Source organism: Pseudochaenichthys georgianus, chromosome 14, assembly GCF_902827115.2.
Source record: "Pseudochaenichthys georgianus chromosome 14, fPseGeo1.2, whole genome shotgun sequence".
NCBI lineage: Eukaryota > Metazoa > Chordata > Actinopteri > Perciformes > Channichthyidae > Pseudochaenichthys > Pseudochaenichthys georgianus.
Window position 1 is genome coordinate 29,854,421 of NC_047516.1, and position 17,659 is coordinate 29,872,079.

General features: G+C 40.3%; 1 protein-coding gene across 2 annotated transcripts in view; it reads right to left on the bottom strand.

The window, feature by feature from the left end:
* kcnip1b (Kv channel interacting protein 1 b) overlaps nucleotides 1-17,659 on the bottom strand; it is an 80,810-nt gene that overhangs the window by 31,883 nt on the left and 31,268 nt on the right. The window contains exons 1-2 of one of the 2 annotated variants that reach the window (XM_034099790.2): nucleotides 2,263-2,612; nucleotides 1,785-1,948 (exon numbers count right to left, since the gene is read on the bottom strand). In XM_034099790.2, coding sequence (XP_033955681.1) covers nucleotides 1,785-1,872 — 88 coding nt within the window. In that variant the 5' untranslated portion in view covers nucleotides 1,873-1,948; nucleotides 2,263-2,612. Of the gene's footprint in view, nucleotides 1-1,784; nucleotides 1,949-2,262; nucleotides 2,613-17,659 lie in introns of those variants that run through there. The other variant, XM_034099789.2, reaches the window with a different exon arrangement.

Here is a 17,659-nt window from a genome sequence, read left to right on the forward strand (position 1 = left end):
TTACATTTACAAAGTAACCTTCCCAACCCTGCCTAGAAGTGATCGTTCGTTAGCGTGAAGAGTCTGCGAAGCTTTATGCGGTCCGCAATACCTGAGCGTGCTCCACTAGCACCCCCCCCCCCCACTTCAAAATTCTGGGTTATATAAAAATCGCTGGCCCGCGATAGTGTCTATTGGATACATTTTGGCCCTTGGACAAATGTAGTTGGTGATCCCTGCCATAGGCTAACCCAACAAACCTTTTTCTTATGCAAGTCAAATTATAGCAGTTTTTCTAAACAGTGACGCAACATTAGTATAGTTTAATTCATAATGTCTTATTCCGGCAGTGCCTCAGTCAGTAGGGGCTCGGACTGTGAGCCGAAGGGTCGCCAGTTCAAATCCCCGACCAGACCTAAATATGGAGTGTGGACTGCTACTTGGAGAGGTCCCAGTTCACCTCCTGCCCTGCCTTGGTGCCCTTGAGCAAGGCACCGGACACCCCCCTTCCCCCCCACTCCTCCCTGAGCGCTGTGCAATAGCTGCCCACTGCTCCTAGTACTAGACTGCTGGTACTAGGATGGGTTAAAAGCAGAGAACACATTTCACGCTGTGTGCTGTGTGCTCTGCATGTGTGACCATTAAAGAGGGTTTCATCCCTCCGATTCTATTCTAAAAGTTATAGCCTCAGTGTGTGCAGGGATTGGGATATGTTCAACCGAAGAGTGAATTATATTTCTAAGACTGTTTCATTTCAGCACTAAAAGGTGAACATATAGAGTAGTTCACCACGAGAAAAGAATACACTAGATACAAACAGAAACTAATCCTCCTTTTCTGTATCATGGCTCATCTGATCTTATGGTTCAACAGCAGCCATGAGCAAATAGAATGTTGCACCATTTCAGTTTCCAGAACTAAACAAAGGCCCAGTTACACACATCTTCTCTGACTGGCACCAAAAGCTCTTAACACATTTAATGAAGGATTTATGTCGCATTCTCACATCTTACATCGAGCACAACTGCATCTCTGAACTAGAATGTCACTCAGAGAGAGCAGACCTAAACTAAAGCTGATGCTGCATTCACATGCTGCACGGATCTTTCCATTTCGTTGGAAGTTGGAAAAGCTGTTTTTCCTACTTTGGTACGTTCATTATCTTTAAGCTTAAACACAACCTGGGCACTGTTTTGTCAAAGGCCAATTGAATGGCTACAGTATTTGCTCGTCAATGAAGAGGAAATGAAACCTGAATCCCGGAATATCAAAATCTTTGCCAACTCTACAAATATAAATCAATTGTGCGACGCTAATGGACATTTTTTGGAAGAGAGATCAGGTACAGTGGAGGCTTAAATTGGAGGTTTTTCAAACTATCGACACTAAAAAATAACTACGCTAGGAGTACAATTACTCAGTATGCAGAATGAGAAGATACTCACTTTATGAAATACAAGTGTTGGAGAACAATTTACAATATTTCCCTTTTAAATAAAGTGATGTATAAGTATAAAGTGAAAAACTGCACAGGTTCTTAATTTATTTATTTCCTAAGTACAGTGAGTAAATGTTTTTTACACTACTGCAATAGGGTTAGTATCTGTTGGAGTTGACATCTTATGGATTTCAACACATACACACTTGCAGTAGAGTATTTATTGAATGCTACATGTAGGCTTACCATCTAAAAAAACCACATTGTATCTATGCAATTACACGCACAAAGAAGCAATAAACTTGCACATTTAGGTGACAAATTAATAGTCACTGCATATGTATAATAGTAAAAAAAACATCCATACCTTTGGTGAGGCCTCCTGAGACGAGTCTCTGCAGGGACTGGATCAGTTTGAGCACCCCCTGCCTGCAGCGGCTGGTGCACCCAGCCATCCCGAGGCTGAGGTGGAAAAGGGGGCGGACGGGGCAAAGAGGCTTCACCAGAGAACCACCTTTTCCTCCGATAAACCTTAAAAAGAAGAAGGTTTGAGCTTGAAAGTGTCCCCACAGTGTCCTTTCAGTAGATATTGCTGTAGCTTGGGGAGCGATCCTAAATGCAAGAAGAATCTGCTTCAGTTGTTTCTGTGATGCGACATCCTCAGGTCCTTTGAGGGGATCCTTGTAGAGAAAAAAGTATGAAAGCTTGTAGTATAGCTTATGTGTATTCTCTTCCACGCAGTTACACCCGAGTACCTGTTAACTCAACTATATCACTCAGGTCAGTAAGAACACTTCCCATCAGCATAAGATAAAGAAGTACTGATGGGAAATTAAAATACAGACCTGTATGTCAAACTATTGGGAAAGCAAAAATGTGTTCCACGCAGATCTCAACAAAATGAGGCAGAAGTTAAATTATTAAACTGATTCCGAAAGTAGAACGTGGGGAAAGTGGTGTGGCCTGAAAGTTATTTTCTTCCAATAAAAAGGTCTGACTCTTCTCTCCGTCCACTCTGATAGGTGTTCCTTCTCCTTTTGTCTCGTCTTCTGTCTGTGAGGTAGCAGTTTTTCCTCCAGTGTAGGTTTCTGTGTGAGGTTTCCCCTCGGAGCTGCAGTGGGAGCCCTGCGGCTGTGGTCTGTGGAGTTGCTTCGCTTCTGGTGCTCTCAGCAGATCTGTGCTGCAGAGAGAAGCCGCCACTTTACCCTCCCTCGCTCCCTCGTCTACGCTCCCTCCCTCCTTCTGAGTTGTGCCTCCTCACTCTCATTTTGGCGAATGCTCTTTCTTCTTCCTTTGTTTTTCTTTTAAGATGTAAAAAAAGCGGTTTATGGGTTCTGGATTAAGGCTAATGCACAGAATCCTGTGGGAAATATTTCGGTTTTTTAAGAACTATTACAACATCTGCTTTTCATTGTGATAACACATGCTTTATTTCAAGATTTGCAACATTTTACTATGTTCTTACAATATACAGGGATACATTGTAGTTCTTGATATGTCTTGATTACACATTTAGGGCTTCTCTGTACATTTTTGGAGGAATAGACATCTAGGGTAAAAAAAACAGCAGCTCGGACCCCTTTTTTTACTTTCCTCTAAGTATTGTCGACATTAAAGAGCAACAACTTTGCTAGCACTTGTGTTGCCCATTTCTTTATTTTCTTTATATTTTAAAAATTAATGTTCAGTGCTATAAGCAGATTATAAAACATTTTGGTGTTGTAGATAGTGCTACTGTGCCACAGTTGCAATATTAAAATGTCAGCACGTGAACAAAAATATATAATAATAAGTCATTATTTTTGCTATAATAAAAAGTAAAAAAAATGATTAGCAAAAGCTACAAGATGGCTCTTTAAAAAAAATATTTGGAAAAAAATTCATAATAATATACACACTTTGAAAAAAAGGCGTAAAAAATGCTGCCTAAAACAATAATATGAATCACTATTATCATCAAAATTATTATTACCTGCTATGGCATAACTTAACGGTACACTTATAAAAGAGAACACACATTTCTGTCACTATAGGTGTGATCAGGCATACCCCTGAACTGAAACCAAATTCTCATATTAATCGCGCGTAAACACAGAGTCTACTCCACCCCAAAGTTACTCTGACACAGGTTATGTAAGCCTGCTGTCTACTGGTTTTGTTTTTCGCTCCACTGAAGTGGGGAAATGCTTGAGGAGAGCATGACGCAGTGCTTCCTCCTTCTATTTCCTCCCAGTCATCCTCTGCCTTGTCTATATTTAATCTCCTCACATTCACAGCCACCAATGCATTTCAGAAGGTCACTGCCCTGCTCCATCCTTACTGTTACACATACATTAGAAGAAAAAAAAGCAGCAAAGGGAAGACCTTAGCTTCCGTGACTCGAGGTGGTTTGTTCGCAGAGTCCTGTTTGGATCCCAGGAGAGGAGCACTTTACTCACAGAGAGGAGGAGTAAAAATAGCAACACACTGTCGAAAAGAGAGTGGGATATTAATAATTACAGTTCAATCATAAATTGTGATTATAAAAAAATCCTATGAAACCTACTTTGTCACAATGGGCTTTAACAAGGATGAACACCCCTTCAAGAAGCAATTCAAGTAGCTTTTTTTTGAAGGGTTGAAAATCAGACAGGTATTATTGACTCTTTTTGGTGGTATGCTGCACACAGAAACAGTCAGGAAGTCACATTAGATTTGTATGAATTTAAAGCAGCCATATTATGCTTTTGGGGGTTTTCCCTTTCCTGATTTGTGTGCATGTAAATGGTCTCTAAAGGCTAAGATCCTAAAGTCCCCTCCAAATGGAGTTTCTCTCCCACATACTCCCCCCACTGCCTTAAAGGCAACGCCATGTTTTGAAGGGATAGAGAGTGTGTGTGTGGGTGGCCCATGTACCCATCTGATTAAATGCATGATATGGTTCTTGGTTTTTCTATGGTTCACGCTCTCGGTCATGCTTGTGATGAGGGGCTAAATAACTTGAGAGTGCCATGGAGAGAAGAGATCAGAAGAACGCAGACATGAAACCACTGAGTCATGGGTTTTTTGACATAGCAACGCCTGCTAATGGTCTCCAGGGGGGAGACATGGTTACACACTGAGTGGGCGGGTGAGCAAATGAGAATGGCAGCGGGTAGGTTTTTCCTTCTTCTTTGTAATACAAAGTTAAAGGGGCCCTATTATGCTTTTTTGGTGATTTAATTTCCCTTTAGTGTGTTATAGTATCTGTGCATGTAAATGGTCTGCAAAAGCTAAAATCCAAAAGTGAGTTTCTCTCCCACACACTCCCTCCTGAAACCTCTATTGGACTCCTCTGTTTTCTTTCTTAACTAGTGACATGACAATGCAACACTCGCGCTTCTATTGGCTAGCAATCCGACCCGTTTCTACGTGATAGGCTAAGGGGCGAGACATCACTGAGCTTTTGGTTTGATCCTTAGAAAAGCATTGCATTTCAAAGCTGTAGTGCATGTATGTGGAGATGAAATATAAAGAAACATCATCAGTAAAGAACCTCCAACTGAACAACCCTTGAGATATCCAGCTCTGTTGTGGTTGATCAACAGGCTTAGAGATGTCCCACCCCTAAGCCTATCATGTTCAAGGTGTTGGAGCGCTACAGTAGCTTATAGAAGTGCAACTATTACATATGCACTTCTATAAGCGTACATTACATAGTGATGTCATTATTTTGAAGAAGTAAACAAAGGAGTTCAATGGAGGCGTTTTAGGTAGGTGTGGGCGACATGGATGTATAATAAGAACTGGATACAGCGTGGGAGGCGGGGCCTCATTAATTCCTGAGAGCTGCTCATTAGCGCATGATGATAAAATGGCCCAACTTTTGAGAGAGTGAAACGTCACAGATTACCCGGCATGCCTGAAAAGTACCCGCATGTGCGCTCATAGAGCATGCGCAACTTTAACCAAAATGCTCGTTCACATCAATCACGTCAATTTGCGTACACGTAACAGCACCGCACGTTCATGACATCATGGTAATGATTTGTTATTATGATGGATTTGATATTAACGAGGCGGCAGCTAGCAGCTAGCGGCTAGCTAGTAATTATGCTAATGTGACATCAATCATTATGTACAATTACGCTGTAACAGGATCTAGTGATATCCAACAGAGCTTCATTTAGCATGGAAGAATGATTGCACTGTATATATATATACTTATAATAATAAGTAATATTAACTTTATTTAATACAACATTTACGGTACAAGATTTAATCATACAGCCCATGTAGTATGATAATGAATTACAGCAAACATGTGCAATATATCCATTATTACAGCTCCGTGGGATGGCAGTAAGACGATATGGGTCCGTTCTTATTGTGCATCCATGGGTAAAGATAAACGCAACTCACATTGGTTTCTCCTACAGCATCTCTGTAAACTACATGTATTGTATTCACTGCATTTCACTTTCTGCCTTTAACGGCTCGTTGTAGCTCCAATAGCTCCAGTCCCCACCCTCCCTGTGAGCACAGTGTGCTCTGATTGGTCGGGACACGTAACTTGAACGTGCCGGGCGGCGCGGTCCCGTGGGTTAGATCCGCGTTCCTAATGCAGAGGGAAATAACTCTCAGAATAACGTTATTAGCACATTTTTACAACTTGAGGAACAAATGTTTTTAATAAGGGCTATACAAGTGTTCACACTGGGTTGTTTATTTAGTTTAACAAAAATTATCCAACGATTTACAGACCACTCTTTCCCCATGTAAGTCAATGGGAAAAAGTGTTTCCGGGCCTGGCTGTCACTACCCGATCCGTCACCCTACCCGATCGGTTCTGCGCATGTGCGAGAGGGTCCGCCATGTTGGACAACTCCGGACGGCAACCCACGATGGACATTTGGCGTCTAGACCGTCTACAGACGGCTGGCCAATATGCAAATATGCATTGCGCATGCGCGAGTTTTTACATGTGACGAACAAACTGCGATTTGCATTGCATCTGACTGACAGAATGAATGCTTTTGTATTTTACAAAAAATTGAGAGAATACATGTCTGAAGGTGAATTTCACACAGACCACTCTAAAAATGAGCGACTTCAAATGCGCCGTGTGTCATCGAACTTTACAGTAAAAGGTAATTCATTCTCATTCTCCCGTTAGTTTGTGTTAGGACTTACTGGGCACTTACTTTTAATGTCATCACTTGTTACTTAGCTCTGTCCTGACTTTTGTATTGCCTTTCTAAATGAAATAATACTATACAAAACATGTATTTAAATATGCTAAAGTATAAAAGCCCAATCATTTTACAAATAATGTAATATTATAATATAATTTATTATTTAATTATTATTATATTAATTATAATATAATAATTTAATTCCTGAATGACTCGTTTTTTGTGTTTCTGTTCAAAATGCCCTCAGTTTTGTGAATTGATGTGATGAACATTGAAGTTTATGTTTAAGTTAAATAAAAAATGTTAAGTTACTAAGCTCTTTGTTTTGTAGATGGCAGGTTGTTCTATATTGGTTCCAACCAGCAGTACATGCGTTTGGTAATCTTGTCCGAGGAGGAAAAGCTGTCTGCCCTAACAGAGTGCCACGATAACGCTGGAACAGGCAACCACAATGGTTTGAGCGGCACTAGAAACAGAGTCATTGCTGGCTACTACTGGTCAACTCTTAAAACTGACGTTACTAACTGGGTAAGTTATGGTTGTACTTTGTCCTGAAGCATGTTATATATATATATATATATATACATTTTAAATGGTCCTGAAGCATTTGATATATAGTGTTATTGTGTTATTAACTCTTGTGTCAGGTGAGATGGTGTCATTGCTGCCAGTTAGATGACCCTATGAAAAGCCAGCCACCAGTTCTGCATTCTATAAAGGTACAGTAGTTCATGCTTGGATTTGAAGGAAGCCAGGCCACACCGTTGAAAACATTTAGGCTATTTTAGATTTAGTTTGACTGTGTGACTCTGAAGTCTATGTTTTGTAATGCAAACATAAATAATTTCTATGTATACTTTGTACCTGATGGCATGCTTAATCCTATAAATATGACGTTTACACATTCTGCAAATGTGCTCTGTATTTCTAACAAAGATAAACTAGTTCTTGCTACCTTGGTCTAGTTAAATACTATACTGGACTCGTGAAAAATACTGGAAGACAAGATTTACTTTTAGGAAGGATTGCTCTACTTATTATCGTGTTTACAATAGTTGAGATTGTGCATTGTGATACACCACAAAGGGAAGGGGGTTTTGTCTGTGTTTAGGGTTCCTGCAGTTTTTGAACGGAAAGCACACAAGTTCAGAGGATAAAGCTGTTCCCGTGCTGCTACCATGGACTGGCTGTTACCCACAACCTGCAATACAATGAATCAAGCCAAATTAAAGGATAACAAACTCCAGTTATATCATTCCATATTAATAAATAATATTACATGCAAATGACATCATCTTAAGAACCCCCCCCCACACACAAAATATATTTATTGTTGTGCCTTTTTATTTGCTCGTATTATGATGGGATATGGTTTAATTTAGTAAATGGCTGTGTGTTGTGTGTGAAAAATGTATATCTCTAAAAAGTGTGTTGGTGTATGATTACATGTGTATATGAAAATGTCTGAAGTTAATAAAAACATTCTCAGTGTTCTCACTGGAAAGGGTGACAATATCATAAGCATCCAACAGTAGAATATAAATATAAATCTAAGTGTTAATGATTGTCAGTATAAATGGGATATATATATATAATTCCAAAGCTGGTGAAGACCTTTCAAATTTAGCAATAATAGTCATATAACAAAAGTACTGATTTCATAACAGATTTGTTCTTGAATCAACTTTTTTATGGAAAATGATTGTTTTATTAATTAATTAAAATGAAAGACATTCACAGTTAATGTAATTATATATACATTAGTAATGCCATAACTGTTTGCATACATTCACAGTAAATATGTATTCAGTATGATAGCTGTCTAACAACAGTAAATATGTATTCAGTATGATAGCTGTCTAACAACAGTAAATATGTATTCAGTGTGATAGCTGTCTAACAGAAGTTAAATCCATTCCTCACTTATTCTAACAATGTACTTAACCCCAAATAAAAGAACCCAATAAAAAGAGTTGTTAAATAATAGTGAAGTCACGTTGTAATAACAATAACTTATCTCTCGCGAGTTTTCCTTTTAACAATAACTTATCTCTCTCGAGTTTTCCTTTTGAGCTTTCGAGTTTTCCTTTTGAGCTTTGCTAAAAGCCACTGTGTCAGATGTCCATCGTGGGTTGCCGTCCGGAGTTGTCCAACATGGCGGACCCTCTCGCACATGCACAGAACCGATCGGGTAGGGTGACGGATCGGGTAGTGACACTGGCAACCAAACGGAAGTGTAGTACCGCCGTTTGGCCAGCACGAATATTTTCATCTGAGTCCGGCTCACATCCTGGGGGCTTGGTGGGCGAGGGAACTTTGGGATTTTAGCATTTGGAGACCATTTACATGCACAAAAACCTATAACACACTACATACTAGTGTTAAGTAGGGCCTCTTTAACTTCGTAAAAAAAACAAAAACGTACCCGTTACTCATTTGCTCACCCACTGTTGCCATGTCTGCCCCCTGGAGACCATTAGCAGGCGTAGCGATGCCAAAACACATGATTTACTGGTTTCATGTGTGCTTCTGATCTCTTCTCTCCATTGCACTGTCAAGGAAATATGCCCCTCATCACAAGCATGACCAAGAGCCTGTACAAACCATATCTTGGAGCATTTAATAAAATGGCTACATGTGCCATCCACACACACACGATTAACATCCCTTAAAAACATGTTTCTGGGACTGATTCTAGCAGCATATCAAATACGTGATGTTTTCACACGATGTGTTACACTTAAAATCATGTTGGCAGCAATACTCTGACATGTGTGATCAACATTGCTAAAAAAGCCAAATGGAGGCACAGAGGAAGAGAAGAACATTTTCAGTTCCAAAGAAAATACCAGTGTCCATGGTGATATGGAGGTATTAATAAAAAAACGTTATTAAATATGGCCTTGGGGAGCATGCTGTATTGTTGCCATAGTGAAGCCTAATCCTTGAATAGAATAAACAAGGAGATGTTTTAGATATAACACACTTTCAATGATATTGACTTGCTTGCTTTTACTTCCTTCATTCATTTGCATTATCTTGGTACATAAAGCCCTTGAATTTCCATCTCCTCAGGTCAGGTTTTGCTGACAGTGTAAACTCATGCTGGTTGCAGGCAGCAGTAACGCATCGCCTCCTACACTTTGGATTTCTAAGTCTCCCGAGCCCCCGCACTGAGCATGCTCACACTGAACACGCTTCATGGTCTGTAGACTGGAGTTTCTGCACATGGATGGATGAGAAGTGACAAGCACGGTGGGAGCACAAGAAGCTGAGATATCTTAGCCAACAGCTGCTTATTACTACACCCACGAACAAAAACACATACAGACCTTCAACAAAATACAAACAAGAAGAAGAAAGCAAATGCACAACACAAACGCTTTACACAACCTCCAACACTATGGGTTTTATTCTTGGGTGAAGAAGGACTTTTGTAAGTGTTGTAATGTTGATTGCTACAAGTGGAAATAACAAAACAATTCCATGCTTGACCGCCTGTGAGGCTGTACCCTTTTATTACATTGATTTGAACATTCATTAAGTGTTGTATATCTGTACATATATGCTTGCCAACAAAACTTAGACTTAACAAATCAACTCCCACCTGTCGAGTACGGCTGTACTGAGGTGTTTTTCCTCCGGAGACGTCGCAAAGAGACGGAGCGGCTCCACCTGTTGCTGCCTACGATCTGCGATCTACGGAGGCCTGCTCGTCGCGAAGAGACGGAGCGGCTCCACCTGTTTGCTGCCTGCGATCTACGGAGGCCTGCTCCCGCCTGTGGAGTGCGGCTGCACTGGAGAGGTTTTTGCTCCGGGGTTGTCGCGGAGAGACGGAGTGGCTCTACCTGTTGCTGCCTGCGATCTGCGATCTACGGAGGCCTGCTCGTCGCGAAGAGACGGAGCGGCTCCACCTGTTTGCTGCCTGCGATCTGGGCCTGCTTTCCACCTGTCCTGGTTCTGCTGTTGCAGAGGCCTGCTTTCACCCCGGGGATACCACGCTGCTGCTTTCGTCTGTCCTTTGCTGCTGTGCTGATTTTGCTCCGGGAACTTCGCGGATTCTGTGTGCTGGTCTGGGAAAATGGCCCATATCGGGATTCTGCTGTGCCTGTTAACTATTTTGGACTATGAGAAGATCTCTAGTCATTCTGAGGAGTCTACTAGATTCAGGTCTGTTCTGCCACCCGCAGTGGGCTTTCCCTGCAAAGGTTCGGATGTGTTACACAAACAATTACCGGTTGCCTTGTCATAGTCAATCTGCTCGACAAAATATGTTTGTCTTTTCTGTTTTCCTGCGATTATGGTTCTTCAGGACTGCTTCTTAAGCTCTAATCACACTCTCGCAGACTTTACCGGTGATCCTAAAGTAGATGACAATGTATGTGTGTCGCTTAAGAGGAAAAGATGCCTGTTTTTGTTGTTGTTATTACTATCAGGAAATGTACAACCTAACCCTGGTCCGCCCAGTAGTAGTAGTTAGATCGCTACTCCTGCTGATTTTAAAGCTAGATCTGGGTTGGGTTTCATCCACTTGAATGTGCGCAGTCTGTTAGGTAAACTAGATTTTGTCCATATTTGGGCGAGCTTGACTGACGCCGACGTCATTGTTTTATCAGAAACATGGCTAAATAAATCTATTTTGGCCTCTGACATTGCCTTAAATGGTTATAATGTGTATCGTACCGACCGGCCTAATAAAGGTGGTGGCGTTGCCATTTATGTTAAGAATAAGTTCAGTGTATCCACATTAGTTTCCAAATCTATCAGTAAGCAATTTGAATTTGAAGTGGCAAAGGGTCAACAGGTCATGGTCGTGGGCTGTTACAGACCCCCCTCAGCTGTCAAAGACTCCTTGTCTTCGCTAGCAAATCTTTTATCACAACTAGACTACAAGGAAATAGTGCTACTTGGAGATTTTAACTGGGACTGGTTAACTGCAGTGTCAGAGGATTTTAAAAACCTTTGTATCTCTTTAAATGTTACTCAGATTGTTGACAGTCCTACTCGCCCTAATATTAAGTCCCCAAATAAATCCTCCCTAATTGATCTCATTCTAACTAATATTCCCTATAAATACTCAGCTGTGGGAGTATTTGCGAATGATGTGAGTGACCACTGTGTTGTAGCCACAATTAGGGACACAAAAGTCCAAAAGGTTAAACCACGTATTATCATCAAGAGAGACATAAAATATTTTGTGGAGCAGGGTTTTGTACATGATCTGTTTGGGTTTGATTGGGGAAAAATCGATTTGTGTGCTGATGTTGAGACTGCATGGTCTTATTTTTATCTTGGTTTTATGGAAATTATAGATAGACATGCACCCCTGCGTACATTTAGAGTGAAGGGACGAGACAATCCTTGGTTTTCTGCTGAACTATCTAGTCTCCTGCATGAGAGAAACAAGGCCTGGGCAAAGGCTAGGAAATCAGGCTCAGAGGTAGAATGGCTGCATATTAGGCAGCTAAGAAATAGATTCACTTCACATATCAAAAGTGCTAAATCTAAGTATTATCTGTCAGTTACCACAAAGAACCTGAACAACCCTAGAAAATTCTGGAAAGCCATAAAATCGATATCCACTGGTGATATCCGTAATGAGCTACCTCCGTGCCTTACCACAGCATCTGGCACTATATCGGACAGGGCTACCATGTTAAATTGTTTTAATGAGCATTTTGTGTCCTGTGGCTCTCTGTTTCATTCGGTTTCTAATTCTGCTTCGGTGAACACCACAGTCGGTGACTCAGAACAATGTGGTCTGGAAAACTCTTTCAGTTTTACTCCTTTTACTGTTGATGTTGTTCGTGAAGTCTTAACCAAGCTAGATCCTAAAAAGCCGGCAGGTCCGGACAACGTAGAACCTTTCTTTTTAAAGATAGCTGCAGATTTTATTGCTCCACCTCTTACTTCTCTTTTTAACCTCTCTCTCAGCACAAACAAAATCCCAAAAGTATGGAAGTCAGCTTATGTCCTGCCACTACTAAAAGGAGGGGAGGCCATCTTATTAAACAATTATAGACCCATCTCTAAATTGTCAGTTCTGGCTAAGGTTCTTGAACGCCTAGTGAGTGAACAAGTAAAGGAGTTTTTATGTACAAATGACATCCTGTCTAAACATCAGTCAGGCTTCAGAAAGAAACACAGCACCATCACTGCCACAATGAAAGTGGTGAATGACATTACGAGTATTTTAGATAATAAGCAGAGTTGTGCAGCTCTATTTGTTGACCTATCCAAAGCTTTTGATACTGTCGATCATCGCATTTTCAAGCAGAGGCTGGTCAGTATTGGCATATCCAGCCATGCAGTGGGGTGGTTTGTGAACTACCTCTCTGAAAGGTCCCAATGTGTTCACTTTGATGGGCTGTCTTCTGAGTGGTTAAACATCACTAATGGTGTACCACAAGGTTCAGTTTTAGGTCCGCTATTATTCTCTATCTATATTAATAGTTTAGGTGAAAATGTCGAAGGAGCAACCTTACATTTTTATGCGGACGATACCGTTATGTACTGTGCAGGTCCCTCGATTAACGAGGCTGTTGTTAAATTACAGGCTGTTTTTAACATTATTCAGGCTCAGCTCTCTGAACTAAAGCTTCTTTTAAATGTGGATAAAACCAAGGTAATGCTCTTTTCTAAAGCTAAAGCTAAAAATACACCGGAGACTGCTTTGGATATTGTAACTACGCAAGGAATACAACTTGAAGTGGTTACCCGTTACAAATACTTGGGTATCTGGCTTGATGATTGTCTCACTTTTAAATGTCATGTAAATAACCTGCCTAAAAAGCTGAGGGTTAGGCTAGGTTTCTTTTACAGAAATAAGTCCTGTTTCTCGCTTGAGGCCAGGAAAAGGCTAGTCATTGTGACCTTTTTACCTGTGCTGGACTATGGTGATTTGTTATATATGAATGCACCTGCCAATTACCTGAGCAAGTTAGATGCTGCGTATCACAGTGCACTGAGATTTTTTACAAATTGTAAAGCACTTACGCATCACTGTACCCTGTATACCAAGGCGGTTTTTCCATCACTTACTGCTCAGTCACTGGTACTTTTTCATTTACAAAGCCATGTTGGATAAACTACCATCTTATATCTGCTCCCTGATCTCTCTGCAAATTGAAAGTACTTATTGCCTGAGATCGCATGCTGTGGTTTTATTAAATGTGCTAGGACTGTCTTAGGGAAGAAAGCTTTTAGATGTGCAGCTCCACTAACATGGAACAGTCTGCAAAAAGAATGGAAAATTACCAAGCCATACCACTACATGTTTTTAAAGCTCGGTTGGATGCTACAAAATCAGATGCTGTTGGTACCTGTACATGTGGTTAAATATGTAAATTGTAATCCCTGTACATTTTGCTGTATGATGTCCTTTTGTTGTTCTGTTGTTTATGTTTTTATGTCTTCTTGTGGAACCTACTGCTGCAGGTCTCCCTTGAAAAAGAGATCATTGATCTCAATGGGATTTTACCTGGATAAATAAAGGTTTTGAATTGAATTGAATTGGTACAGAGCCTCTTAAATTATCACACATGAATAATGTTTCAAATTTCTCTTGAATACATCAATATTCACCTGACGCCCTCTATGGGACGATACAAATACCTTTTCTGCTTTGAAGGCCTCATCTCCCCATTCTTGGCATGGGGCTACATTACGTGTAACATATGAATTCATTGAAAATGTTTTAATCCATGTCCAAATATCAGAGAAAACAAACTTCAAAAGTGAAAATAAGATTATTAAAGAGGCCCTATTATGCTAATTTACAGGTTCACATTTGTATTTAGTGCCTCTCCTGTGACATGTTTTCATGCTTTAATTTTCAAAAAGCTCTTTATTTTTCTCATACTGCCTGTGCTGCAGCACCTCCTTTCATCCTTGGTCAAACCAGAGCCCAGTCTGCTCTGAATGGTTAGTTGGCTGGCTCTATTGTGATTGGTCAACTGCTAAAAGTTGTGCCACCGCCATCACGTACAATGTGTTTGAGGGCTAGCTAATATAAGAGAGTGTTACATAGTGATGTTCTTATGTTACAGAAGTAGAACATTGAGTGTGGGAGAGAAACTGTCTCTGGAGGGAACTTGTGGACCCTACGCTTTGACCATTTACATGCACACAAACCTATATACCACACTACAGGAAAGGGAAAACTCCAAAGAGCATTAAAGGGCCTCTTTGAGATCTGCAGATGGAGGCCTACAAAGGGTGATCGGGTTTTTCACTATTAGATCCCCCACACTATAGAACTCTCTACAATCAAAATACCAACACCTCCATCTCCTTTCAGAGCTTTTAAAAAATATTTTCATTTGTGAAGCTTTCAGAAATGATTGAACTTATTTCTCGTGTTTTGGTTCCGTCAGATTGTATTCATATTATTAACATCCTCTCTGCTCCTTATCTTTGGTGTGGTCTTATTTTCTTTTTTAAAAGCTTTTTTTTAGTAAGTGTATTATTAAATAACTACTCACAAAATGCCAACTTCTGTATGCTAAAATCACAGGACAAAGCAACCAGCAAGTTCTTCTTCAGCACTTCACAACAAGGCCCCACATCTGGTACAGCTGCCACTTATGTGGGTTTGGTAAAGAAGTGATGAGGAGGCAGAACCCACATAAGGAGGATGAGTCTTTCTTGTACAGCAAAGTGCACACAGCCGAGATGAAGTTAAATCATAATTCATCACAGCCTTTTTGGCACAAACACAAGGCATCAGCAGATTAGAAATGAGACCCACGCTGCTACTGAATATATATATATATATATATATATGTTCCAATAAACAGTTATTTTGGCTTGTGTTACTTCGACCAATTGGAAAATCTCCACAAACCAGCCCCCCTAATGCAGCCTGGGGAAGAAATGTGTTCAATTATCCATTGCAACTGATGTCCTCTTCACGTCCACTGGGGACAATTAGGACGTGTGACTTAACACACACCAGCCAGCCAGCACAACAATTAAGCACAGTGGCAGTATTTGCAACCTCACAATGCAGGCTCAAATTATTGTAGAGAAAAATGAATCTTTTTTTAATGCTTCACACCTCACCACCCACTTTACCACCTACTCAGTTGCATAATGTATGAGGTTCAACAGTGCGAGTGCATTACTACGATAACAAGTAAATAGATTAACAAAAACAAGATCCAAATATACTAAATAATGAACTAATTTCCTCAGATAATAAGTCATTTTCTTCTCTTTCATGCTCTGCTTGTTCTTTGAAGTGGGGAGGAATCAAATGTACCATCCTTAATATTAGCCTTGATTCAATTTGAGACAAACAGTTCTAAGAGATTGTTTCTACTGCCACATTTTAAAGCTAGTTCTCTCCATCCATCCCTTACATATATGACTGTATTCAATTACTTAGCAATCATTTATCAAATAGATATTTTAAACTGTTAATCCAACCCTTTGAGGTTGTTCTGCCACAATGGCACGAGTGCTGTATTGTACCAGATACAGAAACATAACTTTCCCCTGTGGTATACTTTTATCTGCATCATCAAAATGCTTTTTTTCTCTTGAGATGAAGAAGTCAAAATATTATCTCTGGAAGAAGATTCTGAAAAGTAAAACTGGGTTATACTGCCATCTCGTGGACATACAATGAGAGAACAGAACACGTACTGCCCGTGTTCACTGATACAGGCTGAGCAATGCCCTGTGGATGCATCACAGATTTAACAACCTATCTTTATGAATCCACTCACTGAAAAATGTGCATTCTCAGCCAATCAGGTTGAACATTATTCAAATAATAAGTGCGGCCACTATGAGAAGGCAGCAGTTGCACCATGGTCAGATTAACCCACCAGGGGGCCCTCCAGCATAAATCTATTAGATTTTGGCCAAAATGACCTTCTGTTGTGGTGATTTGTTTAAGAAATATTGAGTTGGGAGTATGCACCATAGAAACAGACGCAGAGCAGGGCTCCTCTATCACATATATCATCAGTTCACATGGTCATTCAACGATCATGAAGGAGGTGAGGCAATTACGAGAAGGTGAGGCAATTACGAGAAGTTTGGTGACATAGTTCAAAGACAGATCAAGTCTGCTAAGGGGGATGGGAGGCGTCAATGGACGAGTCAAACAATGACAGAACAGTTTGAGGCCTGAGTCTGCGACCCGTGTGAAACCAAAAGTCAGCGTTGAGTAACTAAAGTAGCATACGTAAGCAAAGAAACGTAACATACAGTACTTGATAAACATAGGAATACTTATACAACCCAAACCATGATCTTCTACCTAAAATTAAACTGGTAGATAGGGTGCCTAAACCTAGCCAGTCTGTCATCCATTCATAACATTGGATTATGCCTACTGGTGGGTTCAGTTTGCCCCTTCTAAAGCATCAGAGTGGTGGTAACAACAACTTATCACAGCCATTTGATGACCATAATATTTCTTACATGTGCACTACCACATACTAACTAACTTACCCAATACTTGTTCCCTGGGGAAGTTGCCATATTTCTCCCAAGCATTAACACTCTGCACAGCATGCTGCTGAGTTAGCATCAGTTTTTTTTGTCACTGATCCCTTTGCCCTAGTAATGTGCAAAAAATGAATGATCAAATCAGGTAAGCCTGTCAAATCTGAATGGTCATGAATACACAACTTTTCTCACTCGCTTTACTGCTCATGCTGGAAACTGCTGCAGTTGCTAAGGTCTGACCTTATACTTGGTGACTGGTAATGCATTGCGGTTGAATGTGCATGCACTACTGTATAACGATACAGTAGTGGTCATTAAGGTCAGACCTTAATGACATGGAAAAACTGATTCTGTATTATACAGATAGTATCACAACTCCAGAGACTCAAGTTTGAAAAGTATTACAGTTTGACACATTCTGTGTCTGAATGTCTGAGTTGAATCTCTGAACTCAAAGGAATAAATAACGTGAAAAGAGTCATGCACAGTTTCTTTAAAAAAATTCAAATATGCATATAAATACACATTGCAGTAACGTGCCCATCGGGGTGAAATAACAAGCATTTAGGAAGTCTCTTGTTGTAGCATTGTGGGTCTGTTTCTACTTTGTCTCACATTGACTACACTG